At 36.6% G+C, this 25,895-nt stretch overlaps 1 protein-coding gene across 1 annotated transcript in view; it reads right to left on the bottom strand.

Moving 5' to 3' along the window:
- The window catches only part of LOC129742247 (tyrosine-protein phosphatase Lar), a 740,954-nt gene that overhangs the window by 203,105 nt on the left and 511,954 nt on the right, over window positions 1-25,895 (bottom strand). The window contains exon 8 of the mRNA XM_055734122.1: window positions 25,182-25,364. Within this exon, the coding sequence (XP_055590097.1) occupies window positions 25,182-25,364 (183 nt within the window). The remainder of the gene's footprint in view (window positions 1-25,181; window positions 25,365-25,895) is intronic.

Genomic DNA, 25,895 nt, shown 5'->3' with positions numbered 1-25,895 from the left:
AGACAGAAAAAAGCCGGAAATTCTCATGCATAAATGATGGATAAATTTTCCAGTTCAAAGTAGGTTACAAACATTTTACTCTTCCCCCAGACACTTCCCACTGACAATTTCCCTTTTGGGCCCGGTAGTATTTGGTCGGAAATTCCAGCGCCGATTGAGCCTGGTTCATCCCTTTTTCCACAAAAGTTCCCATACAAAACACATTCCGGGGCCCCACAAATGGCACTTGACACTTTCAACCCCAACCCACTTTTCTCCTTCCATCCTTTCTCTCCTTCATTGTTTGTGTTTCGGGTTTAATGTGGGAAACATGTAAGCAGGTTGACAATTATCTGACAAAGTTTTCCAGTTTCATTTCGATCTTGTTTTCTGTATTTTCTGCGACGACGACGACGACATCTGATCCTGGTGGCTGACGTTCCCACCTACAATGTTCCGGTCCGCCCCCATTTTACTCCCACGCTCCCACCTCGTACCCGGAAACAAAGGATTTAATGTGTGGCAATCGATTTTGGATTGTGGAAAATCGGAAACAAAAACAATTACCGGTCGGTTAGGAAAAGTTTTTACTTTTCCCCGGTTCGATTGCCGCTGTTCAAGAACTGGCTATCAAAAATTCATCTTTTTTCTACAGCAGCGTCTTAGTCCCATTCATGAGAGAGATAGAGTATGGATCTGGTGATTTATTATTCATTTGGAAATTTTGTATCTTTTGGGAAAATGAGCTGGCCCGAGGATTTACGATGCACAAACGGAAACAATGGATTATGGATTTCAATTAAAACTCGGATCACTTATCTTCGAACATTTTCCCTCGACAAGCTCATTATTACAGCAGATATAAATTTTACATTTTCCAATTGAGAAGTTTAATAATCGTGCATTTTTCCATTGAGAAGTTATAAACGCTTCTTGCTTCTCATTATTTCTATATTTTAATGGAACATCATGAAAATGTTCATGATTCTGGAACAATTCACAGTTCTCTGAGTTGAGAAGACTGCTAAAAATTGTTGTTGTGAAACAACATGAAGTCTATAAAACATTTACACTGGGTTCTTTTGGTTAACTGAAAAAGATATCGTTGAAAAATTAAATTATTAAATAATGTTAAAAGCTCAAGAGTAAACATCGATCACAGTTGTGCCGGATAAGTTATTCAATGACTGCCCACCAACTGCATCGTTGATACAAGTCGCGAATGGCATAAAGATGTTAAAACGACTATAATCGAAACAAAAAAAAACCTTCTCCTTAATTTAAAACCTTGAAAATTAACCATTCAGAAATGTTGAAAGTGTTTCAAAGAATAATAAAGTGATTTTAGTAAGAATTCTAACTAAGTTTTTGAAAACTTTAAAAAAAATTCATAGTCAGTATAAGTGTTAGTGCTCTACCAAATTTAACAGATTAATTCCATTAAAAATAGGTTATTTTTAAATAAAAAGTGTATTATCAATCGTTCAAATCTCTACTAGTTCCACCGATTTCCCCACTTATTTCAAATGGAAATAGTTCCGCTTATCATAAAAAAAACAATCACAAAAAGGGGGTTTTGCGAAAATGTGCACTTTTCGATGGACGAGCCTTCCAAAATTGCCAATAAAATACACTAAATGCCTTCTATAGGGCTTCAGCAACTTCTTAACCCACCATAATGTAAGAGACAATTGTAGATCGTGGCTTTTAAGAACTTTGTTTTAAAGACAGCGATCCATTTTATAAAATCTACAACGTGTCAGGTTAAAAAAACTGTTTTTTCAAGAGAATTTTTTTACTTTGACTGTAACTCCTGGGTGTGATGTGATAGGACTTTGACATATTCAACAAACTTATGTATTTTGATCAGATTAACAAGTTTGTCGAAGACATCGAAGCTTTAATTTGAAAAACAAACAAAATTAGCATTTTTATCCCGCTATCGTTGGACCCCTTGGCAAAAGTTTATTGGAATATGCTTCATGTAAAATTGAACAATGTTGCTAAAGACATCAAATGTCTATCGCTTCATCCCTGGGCGCTATTAATTTCGTACAGCTGAATTGATGTTTAGCACCATTTTGCATTGATGTTATATGAAAATGTATGAAAAAGTAAAAGCTTACTTGAAATCCCTGCAACTTTTCAAGTGCCTCAAAATGATTTTAAATGTCCTACAAAGTTTCTCCTCGCGTTAAAATTTTAACATCACAAAGTTTGTGTTGCTCCGCAGTGTTATCAATTTTTTTTTGGAATTTTTGAAATTTTTCACTTTTTCCATGGAAAATTTTCCATACAATTTTGAAGATCTTTGAAGGTCGTCTACAGAATGAGCTAAAACTTTAACTGTATTGTTTAATCATAGAGTGGACCCAGATTGGGGGGTGGGTAAGGTTGTCAGAATGTCCCGGTTTTATCAAGGTTTGCTCGGATATTTTAACCAAAATTTATCAAAAGTTCGGACCAGATTTCATTGAAAAAAAGCCTGGATCTTACCCAGATTTATTCACTTTATTTGCAAAAAAAGTAACAATTTAAATTTATGCGTCCAAAATGAATTTTTTCATGAAATTTTTTTTAAAAATCATGGGAAGTTTTTTGAAAGCCTATAATACAATTTAACAACTGCTGACGAAAATAAAAATGTTTTTAAAGTTTTTCTACTTGAACTGTATTGAGAAATTGTTGGGTTTTGACCAAATTTGCCCGGTTATAGCCCGGATTCATGATCGAAATTTTGAAATCAAAGGCTCAGATTTTACCTGGTAGACAAAAAAGTTCGGATTTGTCCGGCCCGGGTACGCGCTAAAAAAATTTTGGCAACCTTGGGAATGGGGGCAAAGTTTCAAGAAAATTTGAAAATGAAGGCCATCCTACTCTACATGTAAAACTGACCCTCATTAAAAAAGTTTTCTAATAGGATTGAAATATTTTGTAAAAAGCTTTTCGAGCTCTGATGCTACTAAACTAGTTCTCCAAAATATATTTTGGGTTGAACCTTTTCTTTCTAAAAGTGCATCTGAACATGTTTATTCACTAAATTTTAATATTCCGACATATCAACACAAGGATTTAGGATAACTGTTTAATTTTTACACAGAGGTCAATATAAAAAAACCGGATTTTTTCTTATTTTTTTTGAAAAAGGTGGTTTTTGGGAAATCTCTGTTTTAACAATTAATTATAATGTATTTCCCGCATTAGATTTCGGAATTTCCAATCCTAAATCAAAAGCTTAATCAGCACTCGAAGTGGGGTTCGGGTGGGTTTGTGGGATAATCTCTTCTGATGTAGCGAATAGGAATGTAGGAAATAAGAAAACCCGAAGATTGCTCATATCAGTTGTTAGTATTTGGATAGGATGTTTTCACGGACATGTTTATTCGGCGATAAAGAATATTCTAGATTAGTTTATAAACCTTCAAGTCAGATAATGCTGAATAAACAGTTTGTTTACTATCCCACGCCGACTGTCCGACGCATGGGAACGAAGAAAAGATAAGGGCGATAAATGTTATGACTAGTTCTCAGATTGTAGGATGCACCAACAAGCGGATGCAAATAAGGCCGATAAACAATTGACGGTCCTGTGCGTGGGATGATCCAAAGAATCGAAGCAAAAGAGAGAGTTGCTTTCGGGTAGCCATGTACATATAAATATAAGCATCAGAAAAATAAAGTTTAGTTTTAGTTGTCACTTGAGTCCGCGTAGTTGAATCAAATATATCACATCCCCGTGATGACATCTGACATAAAATAATTTTGAATTCCAAAGAATTCATCGACTATCTTTGAAATCGAAGATCTTTGAATTCTCAGATATCAAAAAATTAAATGACATAATGCTGTCAAAGGCTGAATTTTATTAGATAAAATTTGTCTACTACATAAATTTGCGTTTTGACCCATATCATCAATGTTCAAGTGCTCAATTAAACTAAGAATGTATTAAATTTTTATCATTTCCATCATATAAGGTTATTGTGTCTCAAATACAACTTTCATTTTTTTTTCCAATTAACGCTCAATTTTTTTTAAAAATAACATAGGTTAATTTTTGGTGTCTTTTTTCAAAAACTCATTTTTGCAGATTGTGGCGTCCTAAATTCGAATCCTTTTCCAATTTTGCCTATTATCTCAAGTTTTGGTAATATGGCATTTGAAAGTTTTTAATGTTCTCAAATTTGAGTAAGACCAGCTTTGGTAACTTATAAGCTGACAAAACTTTATATACAAAAAAACCAATTCAGCATACATATAAAGTTTTCTGATCAATCAAAAATTATAAATTTGCTTAAATATTATAGTTTCAGTCTAAAATTTTCAGAGATGCAATTCTTAAAAAAAACCCAAACTTGAAAAAAAATACAAATTAAGATACCTTATTTCTGTCATCGCTATATAACTTAAATGAATTTTGACAGTGAAGATTTAAATCTTATATTCAACTTTGCTAAAGACAGTCAAACTTTTTGACTTTTGTTTAAGAAAATATCTTCGAATACTTTGATTTTTTCACTAAACCTTCATCAGAACTTCCGATTTTACAGAACTAGAAAAAAAAACTTCTATTGCCATTTTCTCTATAATCGATAAGTGAAAAAAATTGGTAAAACATATTCATTAAATTTCATCATACTTATGATCAAAGAAGTTCTTGTCGTTTCTAAATAAAATCATCAATACTCAACTTATGTCAAAATATTTATATTATTCACTTTTACATCATGCATGTCAAAAATTTGAGCTTGAGATTATATTTTCTAGACCTAATGTATTGCAACGAGCAAGTAAATCAGACTTATTTAGAATAAGGTTGCCAGATTGCCCGATTTGACCCGGTATGTCCGGATATTTTACACAGAATTTGGGGATAGTCCGGCCTGGCTCGGATGCCGGATTTCATTGAAAATGCCCCGATTTTGCAAGGATTTATTCACTTCATTTTTCAAATCAAACAAAAATAACAAATTGTGTTGTCAAAATTTTTTATTTATGCCTCCAAAACGAAATTTTCCGAAGTTTTCCGATTTTCCGAAGTTTTATAAAAACAATCATGAAAGGTTTTTTTTTTAACATTTTTTTAAAATTTTTGTTGAGTAATGTCTGGGTTTTGACAAAGTTTGCCGCGATATTGACCGAATTTTTGGTCGTCAATATTGAATTCAAGAGCCCGGATTTTGCCAAGTTATTTTATAAAATTGTCCAGATTTGTGCGGCCCTGATACGAAATCCAAATTTTTATCTAAATATGACCGTTATATCAAAAAGTGAACAAATTTTAAAATTTTGCCGAGATGACCAGAATTAAAGAACTGATTTACACTAATTCGGGGGAGCTGATTCCAATTATACAACAAATTTTTTCTAGCATTTCTTGTTCTCAAAATAACTTTGCAAAATGGGTCCATCGTTTTATCAATTTGTATACTTTTTGGCACAACTGTAGAAGATAACAAACATTTTAAAATTAAAAATTTTAATTCAATGCAAAACTTTCCCGAAGATCACGAGGCATTTTGACTTCTGAGAAAAAAGTTAAAAAAGTTTTCTTGCTGTTTATGTTTCATTATGTTCGGTTTTTAAAAAAAATTAACCCAAACTGAGCCTTGAATATTTCTCAAACCATAAGTCCATTCGTGTTGTAGTCTAGGTCTTTTTGTACGCGGTTTGATTTTGCTCAGTTTTTCTAACACTGCTTCCTTTTACGATTCTTCTACACGGATCTAGCGAATCAACACGTATTTTGAGAGAAAATATTCCAAGTCCTATTCGTTAACGACGGAATTCATACCGCGTAAAAAAAACCTTAGTGTACTCGAAGACTTTCTTTAATGGTGTTAGAAATAGTTGTTATGTTATCTGCACAGGACTTGCTCAACATAGTATAGAGTACGGTCATGCTTTCGATTTCAAAAACACCAACATCTTAGAAAAAGTTTCAAAATACAACACTAGAATTTGTGCAGAAATGTTTCACATTAAAATAAGAGGAGACAACGACGTTGTTAACAAACAGAAAGATTCAATTAATTTTAAATAAGCCTACAACTCCATTTTACCCAAGATCAGACACAACACTGACAGATAAATGTAAACATATCATAAAAAACAAACAACATGCAACAAACAGTAGTTAGACGATCACTAGATAAAGTAAGTTATATAATCTAGTAAAATGGAAAGTTGTATTGAAAATAAATTCTATTCAAGGTTCACTGAAGAGGAGCGAACAGCCAAAAGTAGCTCGAAACGTTTGGACCAACTGGCAAATAATTTGTTTTTATTCCCCGCCGAAAAAAGTCGATGAAAACAACAAACAGAAATAGATATCGTACCAATCTATTATTGAATATTATTTATTTGATACTCTTTCCAAATAAATTGCTGTTCAATAAATTTTCAAATTATTCAAGCTTTCATGTTTTCGCCATTCAAACTCGTGTGCAGCATTCTCCCACAAAACATCATTACCGCGTTCATGTGGGTACCATTTTATGAAGTTGTACCCATCGTTCTGCGAACGCGTTTCACAACCATCAAATTGAATATCCTGACTGGCTTGGGGGCCCCTTCTTCAGGAAAAAAAACACTGCTGCTCACGGCATCAACTTTAGCACCTGTTAGCTACAGTTGAGCTGAACGAAAGGACGTGGTTGCCCATTTCACATGCAATCACAACACGCCGTAATTCAAACATTGGAGAACGTCATTGCTCAAATGAGACGACCATAAAACAACCATCATATCCTCGTTCAAGAGTTTTACGTTTTTTTCTGGGATTTTTTTTTACAACTATTTCGGATTCCGGAGAATTTCAAAGAAACCCGTACCTCAGTCGGTTGGACGTTCGTGTGCAATTCCAGTGTTGAAGTTATCGGCGTGGCCATTTCCGACTGCACGCCATGCCCGTTCCATTGAATTTTGCCCTGATCCCGATGCATTAGGAACCTAGCTAGTGGTGTGAAGCGTCCCTCGTCATAAGTCTTGGCTTTTCATACACCAACCGGTGACATCCGACAGGAGTTGGGTTGAGTTGAGTTGCATGTGCTCGCCCCTTGATATATGCATTAGCTTTGATGCATGGGGCTCAAGGTTTGGCCACCTGCAGCAGAACCGTTTCTCTGAACTTGGTCCTCAGCTAGAACGAACGGAAGGGTTCCCGCACATTTCTCGTGATGAATGCTCCTTCATTCCGATAGGTGGCAGCAGCTACCAGGTACCTACTGAGCTAGGGGAAAATGCCAACTTGGAACCTACCTTCAAAGTCAAGAAATCAATAAAGCAGCACCCTACCACCCTGAGTGCCTGCCATTCTATACTGATTCGACAATCCGTTTGCCATTTTATTGCGGCAATATCGTTTGGCAAGAGCTTATTCACTTTGGACCGATTCGGGATTGAACGGTGGGAAGGTTTAGAGGTAAAATATTTGAACTAATTCTTAAATTTTGTTTAAAATAGTTGATATTTTGACAGAGATAATTCTGAAAATCAACTAAATACTCGAAAAAAAAATTATTTGAAATATTGTTTTTAGTGAAAACCCAGGATAACTTAAGTCGTCACATCACCCAGCCTTAGTGGTATCACTCGATGCCGCTAGGTTATGCTCCCATTAAGAAAACGTCATACTATCAAGATTTCAAGAATATGGATTTCGAAGCTGCCTCGAGCGTTCTTGAATCCATCGAAACGAAGTCAAGTTCGATCTTTCTGATCCCAACGCAGCTGCAGAGACATTTTCGAACATCTTTAACAATACCATCGACCGACATTTGCCGAAACGTAGCATAGGTGCTAATCTACGGGATCCGTGGGTCACTTAAGAAAAAAAAAAGAACTGTGACAACTGAACGAACTCAGAACGAATACCTCAAACTGTACTCAGCATATGAAAAAATCAATAAGCGCTGCTACCAGAATTATTTTAATAGGCTACGCAAAATTTCAAGACCAGCCCGAAAAAAATTTGAAAGCCTTTAAAAAATCAGCGGAAAGAAACTGGTCTTCCGTCACACATGTTCCTGGACAACAACATAATTAATTCCGACCCTGGAATTTTTGAGCTCTTCGCCGAGAAATTCTCAAGCTTCTTTACAACTGGGGTCATTTCTTCAGGGCAACTAGCCAGGGCTGTCCGGAATATCTTACCTCTAGGTTCGTCTTCGAGTGGTTTTCTAATTGATTATGCAGCCATCTTGAAAGCGACAGCAAAGTTGATAAAATCAACCTCTACGGGCCCGGACAGTATACCAGCAACTTTTTTGAAGCGTTTTGTTGTGCCACTTTTGCTGACTCCCATCAAACATATTTTTCAATCATCGCTGGACAGTGCCATCTTTCCCTCACTGTGGAAGGAAGCTCATATTTTTCCTGTCCACAAAAAAGGGGACAAGAGAGATGTTAGCAACTACCGTGGGATATCAGCTCTATGCACGATATCCAAATTCTTTGATCTGGTCGTGTTGGATCCTGTTTTCTCGTTTTGCAAGCTTCACATTTCCTACGACCAGCATGGATTCATGCCTAATCGATCCACGACTACTAACTTACTGAGCTTCACATCTTCCGTTGAAGACTGCTTTGCCAAGAAAAACCTACCTGGAGCCATTTAAACTGATCTCTCCGTTGCGTTCGATTAAGTGAACCATGATAATGTTATCGCAAAGCTCGGACCCTTAGGATTCTTTGGATCCATACTGGATTGGTTCCAGAGTTATTCAACGAGACGGAAGTTGTCAGTTCGAACTGGTGAGTACTTTTCCAGACAATTCCCTGCCTCCTTTGGAGTTCCTCAAGGAACCCATTTAGGACCGATAGTTTTTGTAATCTACTTCAATGACTCACTCTCGCTTCTCGATGGCTCAAAACTCGCATATGCTGATGACCTGAAATGTTTTCACGCCATAAACAACCAATACGACATCGACTTTTTACAGCAGCAATTCTCCGTATTCGCTCACTGGTGCGACATGAAATACCTGCCGTTGAACCGCAGTAAATGCTTTTTATACGGAGTACATCTTTGCAGACGAAACCATTACCCGGGTAGACCACATTAACGATATAGGCGTTATCCTCGATAATCGTCTGGAATTCATGACTCACACGAACTATGTTGTCGACAAAGCTGCTAGAAACCTTGGATTCCTGTTTTGCAGTGCCAAAGATTTCAAAGATGTGTACTGCCTTAGCCTTAGACTTAGTTGCATAGTTCGTTGAATTTTCGTGAACGCATCATCGGTTTGGTGCCGTTTCTATCAGAACGGAGCTGACCGAATCGAGGTTATCCAGCGACGCTTTCTATGGTATGCTCCACGTCACTTGCATTGGCATGACCCGTTTCGTTTGCCAAGCTATGAAAATCGTTGCCATCTCATAGACTTGGATACTCGGGCTTTGGTTGTTGCTGACCTACTTACATCGAGAATTGACTCTCCCGCTTTGTTTTAGGCTGTTCCTCCCAGTGAACGTCCCCGAGGATTAATAAACTAGCATTTGCAGCTCCACGTTCCCATTCGCCTGAACAACTACGGTCCAACAGCGCTTCTGTCGGAATCTTAAAAAATTTTAAAGGTTTTTCTGAGCATTTCCTTCTTCGACGTTTCGACGAATGTGTTCCAAAGTAAAATTTTAGACGTTTTAAGAAATGTGTCAAATGGATTTTAATTTTATTAAGTTATTTACGATTAAGTTATCATTTGAATCAACATGTGATCCGATGATTTTTTAAACAAATAAACGGATTTGATAAAGTATCAATGGTATTGCGAATCGCAATGAAGTCGGTTGGATCGTTAAAAAGTACGCCATGTTTAAAAATTTTGAAAGTATTTTGCTCATTTTTTCCTTACGCACAGGCTTCAAGTGAGAGAATCATTGTCTTGTTCCCTCTGCGACCAGCAGTGCTATCAGAGAGCTGATAATCAGATGGAAATAGAATTATGGACCAAAGATATAACCAGAAAATATTGCGCTGAAATCTTGCGCTTACTTTCATACTTCCCATAGGTGTGAATAGGGTATTGGATAGCGCCCAATTGGTGTAGATTTTATCGCTTTAGAAAGAAGTGAAATTTATGTATGTATATTGCCTCCACTTTGGTAGGTAAAAGTGGCTTTTTAACTACCATACGATCACTCTATATATAATGTGTATGGAATAAAGCCTGTAGCAAACAATTTGTCTCCCGTTTACTGGCAACCTGCGTCCCAGTGATCATTGAGCTAAGCGAAGAAGACAACAAAAATTCATGAAGAACGTTCCATGAAATTTTGCACAATGCCAACGACTGCCCATGTAGCGATGCATACAGGATAGTCAGGTAACGGCCAAAACAAAAGGTAGGAATACACTTCAGGTGCAACCTCAGAAAAACTGAGGAAGATAACCAATGATCCCTTACTGCAGCACAGCGTTGCTAGCTACCATTCCCACACAACTAGAAAACGAGTAAAAAGGTACTTAAATTGGTGGAGAGGATTGCTTCAACTGAGGAAAGTCATGAACGGTGCACCGGTGGCCGGGATCATAGAATTTTTTGGAATGTTACGAGTTTCGATTGTCGATGCGAAAAAAAAAATGGAAGTAGCAACAGAAACTGGTCTGGACAACAGAAACTGGACTGAATAGCTGAGGAATCCACCACTTGATCCCTTAACTTATCGACCGATAAGTTTCTGGAAAAAGTGGTTTAGAGGCGAAGACACCCCTAGATTGAATGCGCACTCTCCAACAAACTATACGGTCTCCAGCACAGTGAATACCATTCGCTCTGTTATTGGGATAAAGAACCATTTCAAAACAGGGTAGAATGGGCAGCGATAGCTCCGCCACTCAACCGCTTTAGACTGCCAGAATAGTCAGCCACCGAAGGCATCAGCGGCTGTTAACCAGGAGTCGATACATGGCATTGTTCAGTCAAATCACACAAACGACAAACTTTTGAGAATGAACTAAGCGGGTGGAAATGACAAGTGCTCATCGTAGCGATCCAACAAAGACGTATTCGATGCGCTTCTCGAGGCTACTAGCTCTCCACAAAACCTAGATGGGGCTAGTCAAAACAGTGTAGCACAACAGATATTATTGCTGTAAGGCTGCGTAACATCGTGTCCAAATATTTAAAAAATACTTGGGTGTGATGATCGATGACTGGACGAGCTTCGAACACTATTTACGTAGAATACGCATGCAAGAGAGCAGCAATGGCTACGGCCACCCTCAACGTCGAACACTTGGCGACCCTATGCCTCAAAAGCAGAGTTTTTATGGTGCGTGACCTCAACAATCTTGCATTAAGTTGAAACAGCCTTGCTAACGGCCTTTAATCAACAAAACAACCTGCGGAGACTTGAAAGCGAGGTTGATGACTCTGCGGGATATTATTTTTCTGAATCTTTGGATGAAGCCTACATAGCGGCGGAGTCATGCCTCGTTGAAGCTTGCGAATTTTGTTTTTTTTTTTTTTTGACTTCATCCTTAAGCTGCCTGAGCTGGGTAGAGCAACCGCTCATCCTAACCCGGACAGAGCCGAGTCAAATAAAATCACCTCTCTGGACTACCTTTCTACTCCGAATGGTGAGTTGAGCAGACTCGCAAAGAGCTTGAATTTGATGGGAAAATGGAGTGGAGGAGTGTAGTGGGTCGCTACAAAAAAAAAACCGTGGACTAATAACAAAATCCGCTCACAGGTAGGCTTATTTTAAATCCTTGAGTCGGGAGGAGTCTCTTAGTTTTGACTTGCTTGGTTTTTTTTTGAATCGCTTGAGTAATTTTTTTGGCTTGCTTTTTGTTTTGAATCCAATTCTTGTTGGCTAGCATGTTTTTTTTTAAGATTTTGACTCAAGGTTTTTTTCTGGCTTGCTTGAGTCGTTTGATTTAACCGGCCTGAGTCGTTTATTCTACTCGCTTGAGGCGTATGGAATTTGGATTCGGCTCGTCGTACGTGAGTGCACTGGTAGAGATGATTGAATCCTTTACCTGTGTAATACAGGTTGTGTATATCGGGACAAGCGTTTGGTTTGAACCAAATTTGTTCTATTCGCGCTGTTTGCTTGCGCAATAGACGGACGTTTAATGCGCCAGCAATTAAAAATCCACTGTGAAAAAATAATGGATCACCAAGCAGTAGCTTTTAAAGAGTGAGATGACCCATCGTCAGACCCCGAATCTCAATCTTGGGAATGGAGTAGACAGTAAACAGAAAACATGAAGTCAACGATTATATTGCTCAGTTGCTTACTGGTCATGGATGTTTCATGAAGCACCATGAAGTATTTGGACATGTGACCTTGTCACTCTTCCCGTATTCGGTTGACATGTATGTCACAGATAGGTTGGAAGGATGGCATCAAAGCTGAACTCATCAAAATGGGCCCGGAAAAGTTGGCTGATTGCTTATACCGGTTGATGGTCCGGATCTGGGACACAGGACAGCTACCGAAGGAGTGAAAGATGGGGATGATAGAATGCCCCATCTACAAGAAGGGCGACAAATTAGACTGTGAGAACTACCGAGCGATCACTGCCCTAAATACAGCCTACAAAGTGCTGTCCCGAATCCTACTCCGACGCATAACGCCACAAGCAAACAGATTCGTGAGAAGTCACCAACCAGGTCGGCTTCATGGAGAAATCTTCACATTACGGCAAAACCTCCATAAATGCCGTGAACACCAAGTCCCTACGCATCATCTATTTATCGACTTCAAAGCAGCATACGACCCGATCGACCTTGACGAGCTATGGATAATCATGACGAGATCGGCTTTTCCAGGAAGCTGACCAGGCTAATTGAACTGATCAAGACGAACATAGATGGAACACAGTGCTGTGTGAGGATTTCGGGTGAATTGTCGAGTTCACTCGAATCGCGCAGGGGGCTTCGACAAGGTGATGGTCTATCCTGCATGATGTTCAACGTGGCGCTAGAAAGTGTTTTTCGACGAGCGATGGGCGAAACTCGGGGCACGATTTTCAACAGATCTAGTCAACTTATCTGCTTTGCCAACGACATAGTCGACAGATCATCAGCAGCGGTGGAGGAAATCTTCCGCAAACTGAAACGCGAAGCGGAAAGCATTGATCAATACGGCCAAGACGAATTATATGCTGGCCTATGGAACCGTCGCTCAGTAATAACAAGGTCACGATCGATGGCGACGAGATGTGTCTATCTCGGCTTACTGGTGACAGCAGACAACGACACCAGCCGTAAGATCCGGCGGCGAATGATCAGAGGATGACGTGCAAACTTTGAAATCCACAAGCAACTGTGGTCGAGAAGATTTAGCCCTCACACGAAGTGTAACCTGTAAATTACGCTCATTAAGTAGACCGGATGCTCTCTCCGACACAAGACATGGATGTTGCTCGAGGAGGACCCGCGCACACTTGGAGTATTCGAGCAACGAGTGTTAAGAACCATCTTTTGCGGCGCGCAGGAGAAAGAAGGTTGGAGGCGAAGGATGAACCACGAGCTCGCGCGACTCTACGGCGAACCCAGTATCCGGTGGCGAAAATTGGACGGATACCCTGAGCAGGACACGTTGCAAGAATGCCGGACGACTGTCCATCAAAACAGGGTGTTCGCCATGGATCCGATAAAAACTAGACGAGCAGGGTTGCAACGAGCGATGTGGTTAGACCAAGTGGAGCGTGATCTGGCAAAGTGGGATGTCCGAGAAATTGGAGAACGGTTGCCATGTATCGATTAAAATTTAGGAATTATGTTCATCAAGTTATTCTGTGAAAAGGAACAGGAAACACCTGAACACATAGTGTTCTATATTCCAAGAATCGTAGTGGTACAAGCCTAAGCCTAAGCCTAAGACATCCAATATTGGGGTGCATTAGATGTACAAAGACATCGACCCTTTGCATTTGGTCATTGCAGAGTTTTTCCAGAATTGTAGGCTAATATAAACGTCTTAGCCAGTCATTCGACATTCCTAAGGGAATCTTAGCATTTTTATATACAAGATTACTTTTTGTTTTCTAGAAACAGATGTCAGTTGTACCGAGTAATCAATAATGCACAAGATCACTCGACACAATATGCACAAAATTTTAAGAATTTAAGAAGAAAATTTCTATTATAAAATAGTTATGGCCATATTGTGCATCTACTTCAAGGGACCCCAACATCTAATTTAATGTATATATGTAGTAAAACCAGTTTTAATTTCCAGCCAGATATATTTCAAACTGCTTTTTTGCTACCTGAATTGCAAATTTATTCATTTTCATCGACATCTGAGAAAAGGCAAAAATCCTTCCCTCAGATCTAAAACCGAATGAAACTAAGCTCCAGGGGTGTTTGCAATAATTAATTCTAAGCTAAGCCAGGCTCAGCCCCAAGCCTTGTGTTCCATCTATACGGCTAAGGCTGTCTTAACCCACTCGAGACGGATTGCACACCGTGTGTGCAATGACTTTCCGAGGCTATAAGACCGATTGCACACCGTGTGTGCAATGGAAGTTGTTTTAACTTTTTTATGATTTTGATGAAACTAGTGGACCAATTTTATTGGTTCTTGAACCAATAGAATCTGTAAAGCTTAGGTAAACATAATTTGACAATGGTTTCACTGTGAATGAAAATGTTTTCAAAATATCTGGGGATGAAAATGACATAAAATTAGGCAGCGCAGACAGATTTTCGTTTCGTACAGACTGTTGTCGATTCAGACAATAGGGCATTTGCAGGCTATTTGTGCTGTTGTTGTGGAAGTTAACGTTGTTGATTGTTTAGGTTATGGTGTGGAGAGAATAACTGAAATTGATATGCATCTTGGTTCTGGTGTATAGCGTTTGTGTGAATTCCGTATTGTAAAGTCTTATTTTTGAATTCTCAAGATTTAGAGTGTGCTATTGGGCTCTTCAGCCCTTGGCGGGGAGTTTTAGTAGATTCTACTTTTACAAAGGTGTTCTTGAAATCTCTATCTTATAGTTGAAAATATTATTTACGGTAGCTATCGAATAATCAAAAAAAATTTAAATCATTGGTTACTTTTAACAATTTATTTAAAAAAAACCAAATGGAATAAACTTTAGCTCTGCAAGTGTTTCCTTATAATATCATCATCATTGAATTTCATTTTTTTTGTCATGAATTGTATTCAAACAATCAATAATGAATTTCTAGAAAATTCTAGTTTAATATTGTATTAAAATTTTAAATTTTAAAATGTTGGACAAATCACCTTTATTCCAAGGTGCTATTCAGAAAAAAATGTATGGAAGATTATGTGATGAACACTAAATTTTTCATTGCATATTTTTTATGAAATATAGTTCTAAATTAATACAAGAATAAGTTAACCGGAGTTTAATAGTTAGACTATTTAAAAAGTTCTCGGATAGAAAAAAATCCACAGGAGGAAAAAATGGGTAGAAACCGACAAAATCATAAATCACAAGAGTCAACACATTTTTATTGGAAAAAGTTTTAAAAATACTAATTGTTGGTTCAAACCACATTACATAATATTCTTTTGCATTATATTTTTTTCTTTTATAACCAAAAAAAATGAAACGAAGGCTGTTCATGTTTTAAATGGTGTATTTTCATTTTTCTGCCCATTGCACACCGTGTGGGCAATGCGGCTCCTCGAAATAATTTTATTTCGAGGAGCGAACTGCACACACGGTGTGCAATGGACGTTTTTCGTAAATTTACGATTAAATTTTGAAAATTTCATTGTTTTCATGTTTTTTAGATAAAAATTGATCGAATCAACGAATAAAAATTTTTGGCTCCTGGGGGACGCGTTCGAAAAAAGTCGCCGTCTCGAATGGGTTAATGAAAATCGTGTGCAACAATGTTTGCCCTTTAAAATGCATTGCATGTCTGTCAGCCAATAAAAGCCATCAATTGTCTTCGAATTCACTTACGTGTACTTATGAAAGGCTGTATACCGAAACCTTTTGTCCATGATGAATCCGATGGAGGGATCAAGTGCAGTTTGTTGTGTGCTTGTGTTGTCGTCGATAAAGGAAAGCAATAAGTTTCACCCCCGATATGATGCTGGTGCCAACAAGTCAATTCTGATAGTTGATTTCCTGCCACTTTGTGCTAGCTGTGTTGCCCCTCCTGGATCCGGTTCACTTCCGTTTCCAGTCCCGATTCCTCATTTCCAACCGTTATCTACCTTAGGAACGTTATACAGGGATCGGGTAGCACTCGAAGTCACCTAATGTTTCCCTCCAGGATTCTCTCCCTTCTCTATCTGCACCGAGAACTGTTGTTCGTTCATTCATAGTCACAAAACCTACTTCTAGAGGAAGGTAGGCGTCCGAAGGAATAGCTGAGCGGGGAGAACGTCATTGTCATCGTTCATTGTTTATAGTTTATATACACATATCTACAAACATCCAATTGCTCTCTATTGAATAGATCTGGGGGATATTGTGTTGTTTGACAGATATGGAGAAAGCTTTCGCTCCGACCGAAGCTCTAGCAGTTTTCCGCAGTAACCTAACACCTTCGGAGCTAGGACAGGACGATGCATTTTATTCGTATGATCCAGCTCGCTATCTTAATCATGCATAGCACTCCTGGCCACACCTGTTCGGGGCACATCGTTCTGCTGCTGCTGTCATTGTCGGCTAACACAGGCACACGGCTGCGATACTGAATGGAACCCGAAATTATGAATGGATCTTTCGAAGCGCTTAATGGAGCACGAAATTTGAATGCAAACATGTTGTGTTCTGATAAGCTTCATTTTTTCTGATCTATTTTTTCAAGTGTTTGAGTATCATAATCTTTATACATACCTTCCTTATCAATAAATTGTGCATGTTATAAAGATGGATGAGTTGGACTTTTTAATATAAATAAGGAATATAAGGGCAAAACAAGCACGAGGGACAAAGTGTGCACCTCTCTTTTATACGGAAGTACGTATTTTCTTAAATAAATTGTCAAGAGTATCAATTTCGTGGATCTTATTATATTATTTTCAACAAAATAGCAAACTCTTTTGACACTATACAGAAATATTTTCAAAAAAAAATTAAAAATTTGGTTTTGAAGTGTCGAATTTTTTTTTTCAAGCACCGGGATATAGGGCCTTATTACATAAGACGAGTCACGAGTCATTTTACTCGAGTGATTCGAGTCGAATCGAGTCAAACTTCAGTCGAGTAGCTCGACTGAGTCGACTGCTTGAAAGTTCGTGACTCAGCTGTCACGATTGAACGAGCCAAGTTTGTTTTGGTATGGTCCTGCAGCAGAGGTGCCAGGTGTCCTGATTTATCAGGATTTGTCCTGATTTTCGAGAGACCGCAAATTCTAAAAAGATTTGTTTGATTTTCTCACCATTTCACAATGAATTTAGATATAGTTTAGATATCTTTTGAAAAATCAGGACAAATTAGGACATTTTAGAGGGCATTTTTCCAAAATAAGGACAATTTAAGCGTTTTTGAAAAATCAGGCCTCTCGAAAATCAGGACAAATCCTGAAAAATCGGGACACCTGACACCCCTGCTGATATTTGACATGAGGAAATATTTCAAATACGGTTTGAAAAATGTCAACATGACAGTCGCCATTCGAGCAGTCAAATTAATTCGATCAGTTTCACTCGACTACCATAATACGACATTTTGCTCGACTCGTCAGTGACTGGAGTCGAGTCGAGTTGCTCGACTCGTTTTATGTAATAGGGCCCAAAAGCTCTAAGGATTGATGATTTCTCTTGATCTAAAAAGTACCCACTGCTACATGATGTACACATAGATCCTCACCTTCATTGAAGTTTTCATTTTTCAGTAAAATCAATTTAAACTGCGTTTGTAGGGTAGAGTGGGGTAACGTGTTCCATGGGGAAACGTGGGCCAATCTAAATATCTCAGCTGTGTGTTGAGATAAAAATCTCAATCCAGCTGTCATCGTCGTCGCTTTGAGTAACCATGTTTTTCTATATGTTGTTGACTTATGTACATATGTATATATGGTTCTTTTATTAAACTAGCCTAAAAAAATGTACTCACATAATTAAACAAAAACGCGCAAAATTGCATCCGTGGGAGACCTAAAGTACATAACAAAAATATGCTCATACGCTTATGATCTTAGTTTTGTCATGTTCTTTCACGTGGAAAAGGATTTTTTGATGAAACATCAATAAGTCACACAAACGCAACCAATTTGCAAATTTTAGCTTGTGGGGAATCGTGGGCCGCATTTTGTGGGATATCTTGGGCCACCTATATTTTGGTGTTTTATACAAATTCAGCACTTAAAATACGTTATTACTATCTGTGATGTTTTCGTATGCCAAACTAGGAGTTATGAAAAATGTTTCGTCCATCTTTTCTAATGCGATAGAGACGAACAAAAATCCTATATAAGGAATTTTGCCGAAACGTTCGCGAGCCTGGTTTGAGGAACTATTCAATCGTACACAACTCTCTATTTTTATTTCCTCATTGCTTTTAAAATAACTAAATGAATTATGAAATTTCAGTTTTGGGTCATTTCATAAACTTTGCACTTTATCTAGTCAATTTGGATTAGTTGACCCGCATTTCCCCACAGTTTATCAAAATAAAAAAAATACTTTTTACAGTCAAACTCGGGAATCTAATGTATTTAAAAAATAAAAAAATGCCTAATGATACCTTGAAAATGTAGAAAATCTTTCCATTCATTTTTTTCTTTTGAATTTTTTATAATGAAGAAGTTATGAAACAAACTGGACATCGATTCCTGGTCGATTTTTTTTACCTTTTACTATTCATGATTGATTATTATGATTGTCGTATTATGGCTAGTCACATCATCTGTCAAACAAAGCACCTCAAAAATAATGTTTGAGTGTGTGTGAACTGTCAGTAAGCTGTTAGTTAAACACCTATACATTATTTTGATGTTGCATTGTTTGATAGATGATGCGATTAGCCGTATAATGAAACAATCAAAATAATCAATCATGAATAATAAATGAAGAAAAAATACCCAAGACTTTGAATCGAACCTGAGTCCTCTGAGTTACCTCTCCGATACCTTACCATTAGGGCAACTCGTCAGATGAAATCTGTCAAGCTGTAGCTCTATAATTGAGTTGATATCATCGAGTTGAGATAGCCGTTAGATTCTACAGCAGAAAAGCTCATCGTTCTCCGAATTATGGTGCTTATATTGCCCCAGGAGGGGGTTCTCATTATGCCCCTATAGTCACCGATTTTCAGCTTTGAACAAAAAAAAATTTTTTTTCAACAAAATTTTTTACTAAAATAGGATAAGGAAAATTTTTATCATAATTTCCGTAATAAAAATTTCAGGCATTCAACTTCATCGGTGCAGTTTCATTTTGAGGTTGGAATAAAACGTGCTCCAGTTTCATTCAAAGAAATGAATCGGACTATGTTCATGGTAACTCTTAACAAAAGCAAATAAAAAAAAAACTTCAAAAGGCATATTTTGGAAGCAAAGTACACTTGTGACTTTTACTAGCAATCAAGTTTCGTTTTTCAACTTTATTTAAAAATTTCTTCACAGCGTTTTATAATCTCAAGTAAACGTTTGACAATTCCTGATCCATCAGTAACTATTTTGAGACAAATTGGTTTGGTAGGAATCCTCTATAAAAAACCTGCCCAGCTTCTATGAGATTTAAAATCCTTATTTTATTATTTATTTGTGAAACCATTTTAAATAAAAAATGTTGTTTGCATGTGTTTTTTTTTATTTCGAATAAAGTCATTTTGCCATTTTTGTGGCATTCGTGACTTTATATCAACGTTGCATGAAGCGAATAGTTATTTAAAAAAAAATACGGTAGAACTTTGTTCGATGTGTACTCTTGGGCTCGAACTCGCGAGCGTCAGCTCAGTAGCAAGGTTCTTTTTTTTTTTTTGCTTGTCCGCAATGGGACAGTAGCAAGGTTCTCAGAAAAAAATCAGTATTTTACGGAAAAAAAAATCTGACTTTCTGTGATTTTACCCAAAATTTCTGTGATCGATTCCTGTGATGCTATTTTCTTTTCCATGAAAAGTCATAAAAACTAAGATTTTTTTTCATTTTACTTGATAAAAATCTATTAACATTACCAATTTTATCATATGAGGCCCTCAGAGCCAAAGGGATATAAGTGACAAAATGGTTGATTTTGAATTAATGATCCCAAACGATTCTTCATATTTCAAACTATATTTGATGATTTTTTCAGATTTTAATCATTTTATTAACACAGTTTTACGTTTCAAAGCAAAATATAAAACACAACGATTTTCTCGAAATAAAATTTCATGCACTTATACTCCTTTGGCTCCAAGGGCTTCATATTTTTTAAATTCAAAAATAAGAAGTCCAAAATTAACATTGACGTTTAAAATGATAATTTTGAAATATGTGTAATATTAAGAAAATTTGTGCAATTTGGGAATATATCCAAAATTCTGTGTTCTGTGACACAAATTCTGTGATGAAAATTTGCTTCTCTTTGATAAAAATTTGCTCCGAATTCTTTGAAATTAAAAAAAAAATCTGTGATTTTGGCAGTCTTGCTCAGGAGGCAACTGACTTGCCAAATAAACTGTTCCACAAGCCATTTGCCTGTGCTAGAGAAAGCATAAAGTATGTGAAAATGAACTACAAACCACTTTAAACACGTTCATCACCATGGGACCCATATTCGGGCGACGGGTGTATTTCCTGACAGGTCCCGTCAGATCAAAAACGTGTGACGCTCCCTTACTCAAGCCAGCCGCTCAGTTTAGCCACACGTTGCAAATCTAGGAATTCTCCCTCTTTACTTTCTCACTCCGAGAATTTCTTTGGGTTAAATCAGTCTGTGCTTAGACTAAACTTGCCAGATTGCCCGGTTTTATTCGGGTTTGCCCGGATATTTTATACAAAATTAAGGTAAAGTCCGGTCCGGCCCGGTTGCCCGGATTTATTCACCTTATTTGCCAAATCGAACAATAAAAAATTGAGTTGTAATTTTTTTTATTAATTTATGTTTTGAAAACGAAATTTTTTAAGAAAATTCTATAAAAATAATCATTTGAGGCCCAAAATATGATTTTAAACTGCTGAAAAGTTTTGTTGAACGATTTTTTTAAAGATTTTTTTCTCAACTTTGTTGAGTAGTTCCTGGATTCCGACAAAATTTGCCTAGATACATATTGCCCGGATTTTTTGTTGACAATTTTGAAATCAAATGCACGCTGCCAGGTTTTTAGATTAAGTTTTATCCGGCCCGGATACATGCTTAAAAAATTCTAGCAACCTTAGCCTAGGCTTAGTAGGGTTATTTGATTGAGCTTCTAAAAACTATAATTTTTTCATTTTTATTAAAATGATATTGAAATAAAATTAACAACAACATCTTTAAATATGTTGTACACATAGTCAATTTTTCTAGCAAATATTCTTAACGAATTTGATCCCTTTTATTACTTTTCTATTGGATTTTGTTTTTGACATGATAAAATTAGCACTTGCAAAATGCTTAATTCAATGGGACAAACAAAACCAAGCCCACAATAAATCTCTATTGATCGAGAATAGTTGAGATCATGTTGATTTAATAAAAAAAAACATTTCCTCAACAACCTTTCCGTCCGAGTCAGAAAAACTTTATCTGATATCTTTTTCTAAGGAAAATTTATAGTTAAACTTCTTTCACAATCTTGAATATTAGCATCGATTTTATTTCTCTTTCTTCTCCTAGATCCCTTCCATAATTCAGAACAATTTTGAATACTATCTGTGGAAATTTACTGCTGTTCGCACTGCTTCGTAAAACAGTTTGCTTTGCAGAAGACTCAATATTCAGTTTCCAACCTTTTTCCCCAAAAAACTATCATAAAAAAATTATGTAAAACGATTATCGTGAAATCTCCTCAAAATAAGTAACGTAGAAATGATATTAAATTCCAAGATAAAAAGTCATTATATGTTCAGAAGGTTGCATGATTGAAATTTTTTGTCAAGAACATCAACATAAAAATTATTACACCCTTCTGGCTCTTAACAACCACTTCCATTGCATTGGTTCGATCTATCTGAAAAAAAAAAAGAAGTTGTGAAGTTCTGCTTACCCAATGATCAATTTTAAATTACAACTAATTATTTGTCATGTTTTTCCTTCTCATGCTATTTATATAACACTTTTGTTGAATGCAGCTTCTCATTTAAGTTCAAATAAGCAAACATAACCTACTATTTCGAAAAATCATAACTTCTACAACTTGCAACCAATAGTTAACCACAACGTCTTAAATTCGTTTATTGTTAAATAGATCTTCCAGGCCAATGGAAAAAAGTATTCAAAATGACTTTTGAGACTTCGGGACAACGGAAAAAAGTATACAATAAAAAAATCCGATTCAACTGCTGGAATTTCTAGTTTAGGGAATCCACAACCACACAAATCACAAATCTGATAAATTATCCTCCAGTTGTGGCTGTTCGTTTTGTTGATGTTTATTCCTTCTAAAAAAAAGTTGCCAAACATGCTTTTGTGTTTTGAGTACTACATAGGTGAAATACTCAGTAATGAGAAGATGTAGTGGTTTAAAATATGGAGATTTTTTTTATTATCAGAAGGGTTCATTTAACGCATGATTTTATTCAGAGGTCTTAACATTTTTATTTTTCGATTTAGATTTGGTTGAAACTTGAAGTCAGTTTTGGTGCAAACACTCTAAAAAACACGAAAAAATAGTGGATTTTACTGAGTACTTTTGTTCCCATGTAGTTTGAAGCGCGCTTTACCCTTTTATGTGAGAGCAAAAAAAGAGTTTTATTGTCATCATTTCTTTCATAACTCTCGAAGAAGACATTGGCCTACTTTGGTGATTTTAGATGAAAGTTGCATCATAAATTGGGTTATACAATGGTTTTATTTGTAGAATATTCGGTGATGCAGACGGTACTTTTAAACATCATTTAAAGCTTATTTACAATTTTTCATGTTATAGTTCAATTCATTTTTTTTTAAATATTTTATTTGAAAAGCAGGTTAAATTTCATTGCGTTTTGATGGGCTTGTGATATAGCTCAGTTGGCAAGTCTGTTGTCTCCTGAGCCGATGTCCGCGAGTTCGAGCCCAAGAGTAAACATCGAACACAGTTGTACCGGATAAGTTTTTCAATAACGATCCGCGAACTGTAACGTTGATAAATTCGCGAATGCCATAAAGATGGTAAAACGACTATAATCGAAACAAAAAAAAATGCGTTTTGATCTGATATTTTATGATTCCCGTTGAAAAATAACAGGGTAAAGGAGCTTTGAAATATGGTTTTATTCTATTTACTTAAAAATATGATCAAATCTAACTCGAAAATAAAAATGTTAGAAATCTGAAAAAAATACATGGTTTTTAAGTCGTAAAAATCAACCCAATTTTCAATTTTGGGGAAGATCTGAAGACTGTCGGCGCAAATTGTCAGATAAATAAAAATTACTCCCATATATATATTCATTAAAATTGTTGAAATAGCTTATTTAGAGATTCTTCCAATTTATTTTTTGTATTATCAAAGGCAAAAATAATTGTTAACACTTAATATGCAGATATTCAAAAATGTGCCTTAATTAAATTGAAACCCCAATATTTAGAAAAAAATTTATTTCTTTCTTTAAAAATTTACACAGTTTAATTAAAATTTAAGATGCTCATTAGACCGCTGCAAGTTTTGTAAGGATGTTTGTATGGAAAAACAATATTTTTTATTCAAAAATCGCCAGAGATGTACTGGAAGTTCTTAAAAATATGAAATTATTTTATCGGCGATATCGGTGAAAATTTATATTCTTTGAGAAAGAATATTTAAGAATTGAAAGATTATAGACGGATAGAAGATTACAATAAGGTGCAAGATGTTGAAAATTACCCTTCCGCTCATTTTCAACATCTTTCACCTTATTCTAATCTTCTATCCGTTCTATCGTTTATAATCTTTCAATTCTTAAATATTCTTTCTCAAAGAATATAAAATTTCACCAATATAGCCAATAAAATAATAACATAAAATAAATTTACGGCGATTAACTCTTCATTCCAGTTCTTTAAAATATTTGGATGAAAAATAAAACTTGATTTTTGCAGTACAATTCATGTGAACATAGCACAAACCTTACTTGTACCCCAGAAAAGAAATTCGATGTTAAACTTTTTTTTAATTTTTTTTTAATTTTTGCGTATTTGAATGCTTATTTCAAAGCTGTGTAACCGTAGGATGAGAATCAAAAATCTCAAAAAACTGCTTTGCATTGTCAAAGAAATTTTTAATTTATATAACCTTTGCAAAACCATTTCATGAAATTATTAAAAGCTCTTGCAAGCCCAGTCTGCTATTTTTGAATACTTTTCAATGGATTCAGATTTTTTATTTTGAAATGGTTATAAGTTTTTTCATGAAAGACTTAGCTACTTGTCATGTTAACAAAAAATAAAGCTTAAGAATATGAAAAGTCAACAATCAAAGACCAACTTCAATTCAAGCTTATTGAATTTTCATGATGATTTAATGTGCAAAAATTTCTATTTCCATACAAAATTCCATACAAAATTGAAACACGTTGCGTTAGCTCAGGAATCAAACATATCATCTCAAATTTTACACTGATGCTTGATTATTCAAAAAGCATGCATAAAACATATGAGATCAAAAAGTCATTTTTGCAACGGTCTAATGCCCATATCCCTTCAGGTGCTAACAAAAGCTCATTGGAGATATTTAAATAAAAAAAATTACGATAGTTTGAAATAACGTGCTAGCGTCTTCTCCAACAAGTAAGATAGTAGAAAAGAAACCAAACTCAAAAACTAGTTGAGTTTTTATTGATTTTTCAAACTTACTGATTACATGACGTGTGATAGTTTGATATGTGAAATATTAAAAAAAAATAACTAGAGCAATGTCAAGTGCTCCCCTAAACATGTCGAAAGAGCTAGAGACTCTCCTATCGGAAGTCCTGAAAGCGCACCAACTTCGGGCAGGGTCAGGACAGCGCATATCCATAAAAGTGATATGCCGATCACGGACAGCCAGCAGCTGACATGGAAAGTGACTTTACGAAAGCCCATATCTCTGACAGGCAGCAGCGTTTTGGATCCCCGAAGGAGAGAGAGAGAGTCCCCCTCGAAACAACAACGGCATCGTTCCAAATAAAAAGCTAATCCTGAAGGAGATAAAAAAAAATATCTACTAGGAAAAAAGTGACACCTACCTTCACTGTTGATGCTGTACCGGGGATTCGTCATGTCGACGCGCTTCATGTCCTTGATCCAGTAGATTTTCGGGGCCGGCATTCCGGTCGCCTTGCACTGCATCACGGCCGTGTGGCCAATTTCAATTACGCGCGTCGTCGGACTCTGAGTGATGACAGGGAAGCCTGCCGGGGTTTTGTCAACTGCAACGAAAAGAATGGAAGAACATCAACAATGAGCGCCACGATGCGATGAATGGTTTAGGTTCTAGCTAGGGCCAGGAGGATAAACGGTGGCAGCCCAGAAGGAAAAAAAGGAACACGAGAAAGCGACGTCTCCGACGGCAGCAAGACGGACGTACGGAGGCCACCATCTTTGTCATCAGAAACACAATGGTTTTGGACTGTTTATAAAGGGGCAAAAATTTACAGAAGGAGCGCCAGGATTTCGGGTCTTAATTAGGGGAAAGTTTCGAACAAGACAATGGATTCGGTTGGTAAAGAAAATTTCCGCTAGCAGCAGCAACGAAGAAAAGAAAAGATTTGTTAGCAATTAGAGACTAATTTAATTATTTGGCACAATGTTCTGGCAGGTCGTATTTCACTGGAACAGTGATTCACCCGGAGTGGTTGTCCCTGTTGACGTTCTAGCGCCTAGCCTGATGGCTTCCGTACTAGCCCTTCTCACGATGAAAGATTCAAAAGACGGTGACCATCTTTTACTATTTGTGATTA

Source organism: Uranotaenia lowii, chromosome 2 (genome assembly GCF_029784155.1).
Source record: "Uranotaenia lowii strain MFRU-FL chromosome 2, ASM2978415v1, whole genome shotgun sequence".
Lineage (NCBI taxonomy): Eukaryota > Metazoa > Arthropoda > Insecta > Diptera > Culicidae > Uranotaenia > Uranotaenia lowii.
The sequence above is the reverse complement of the archived record's forward strand: the minus strand, read 5'-3'. Positions and strand labels throughout refer to the sequence as shown.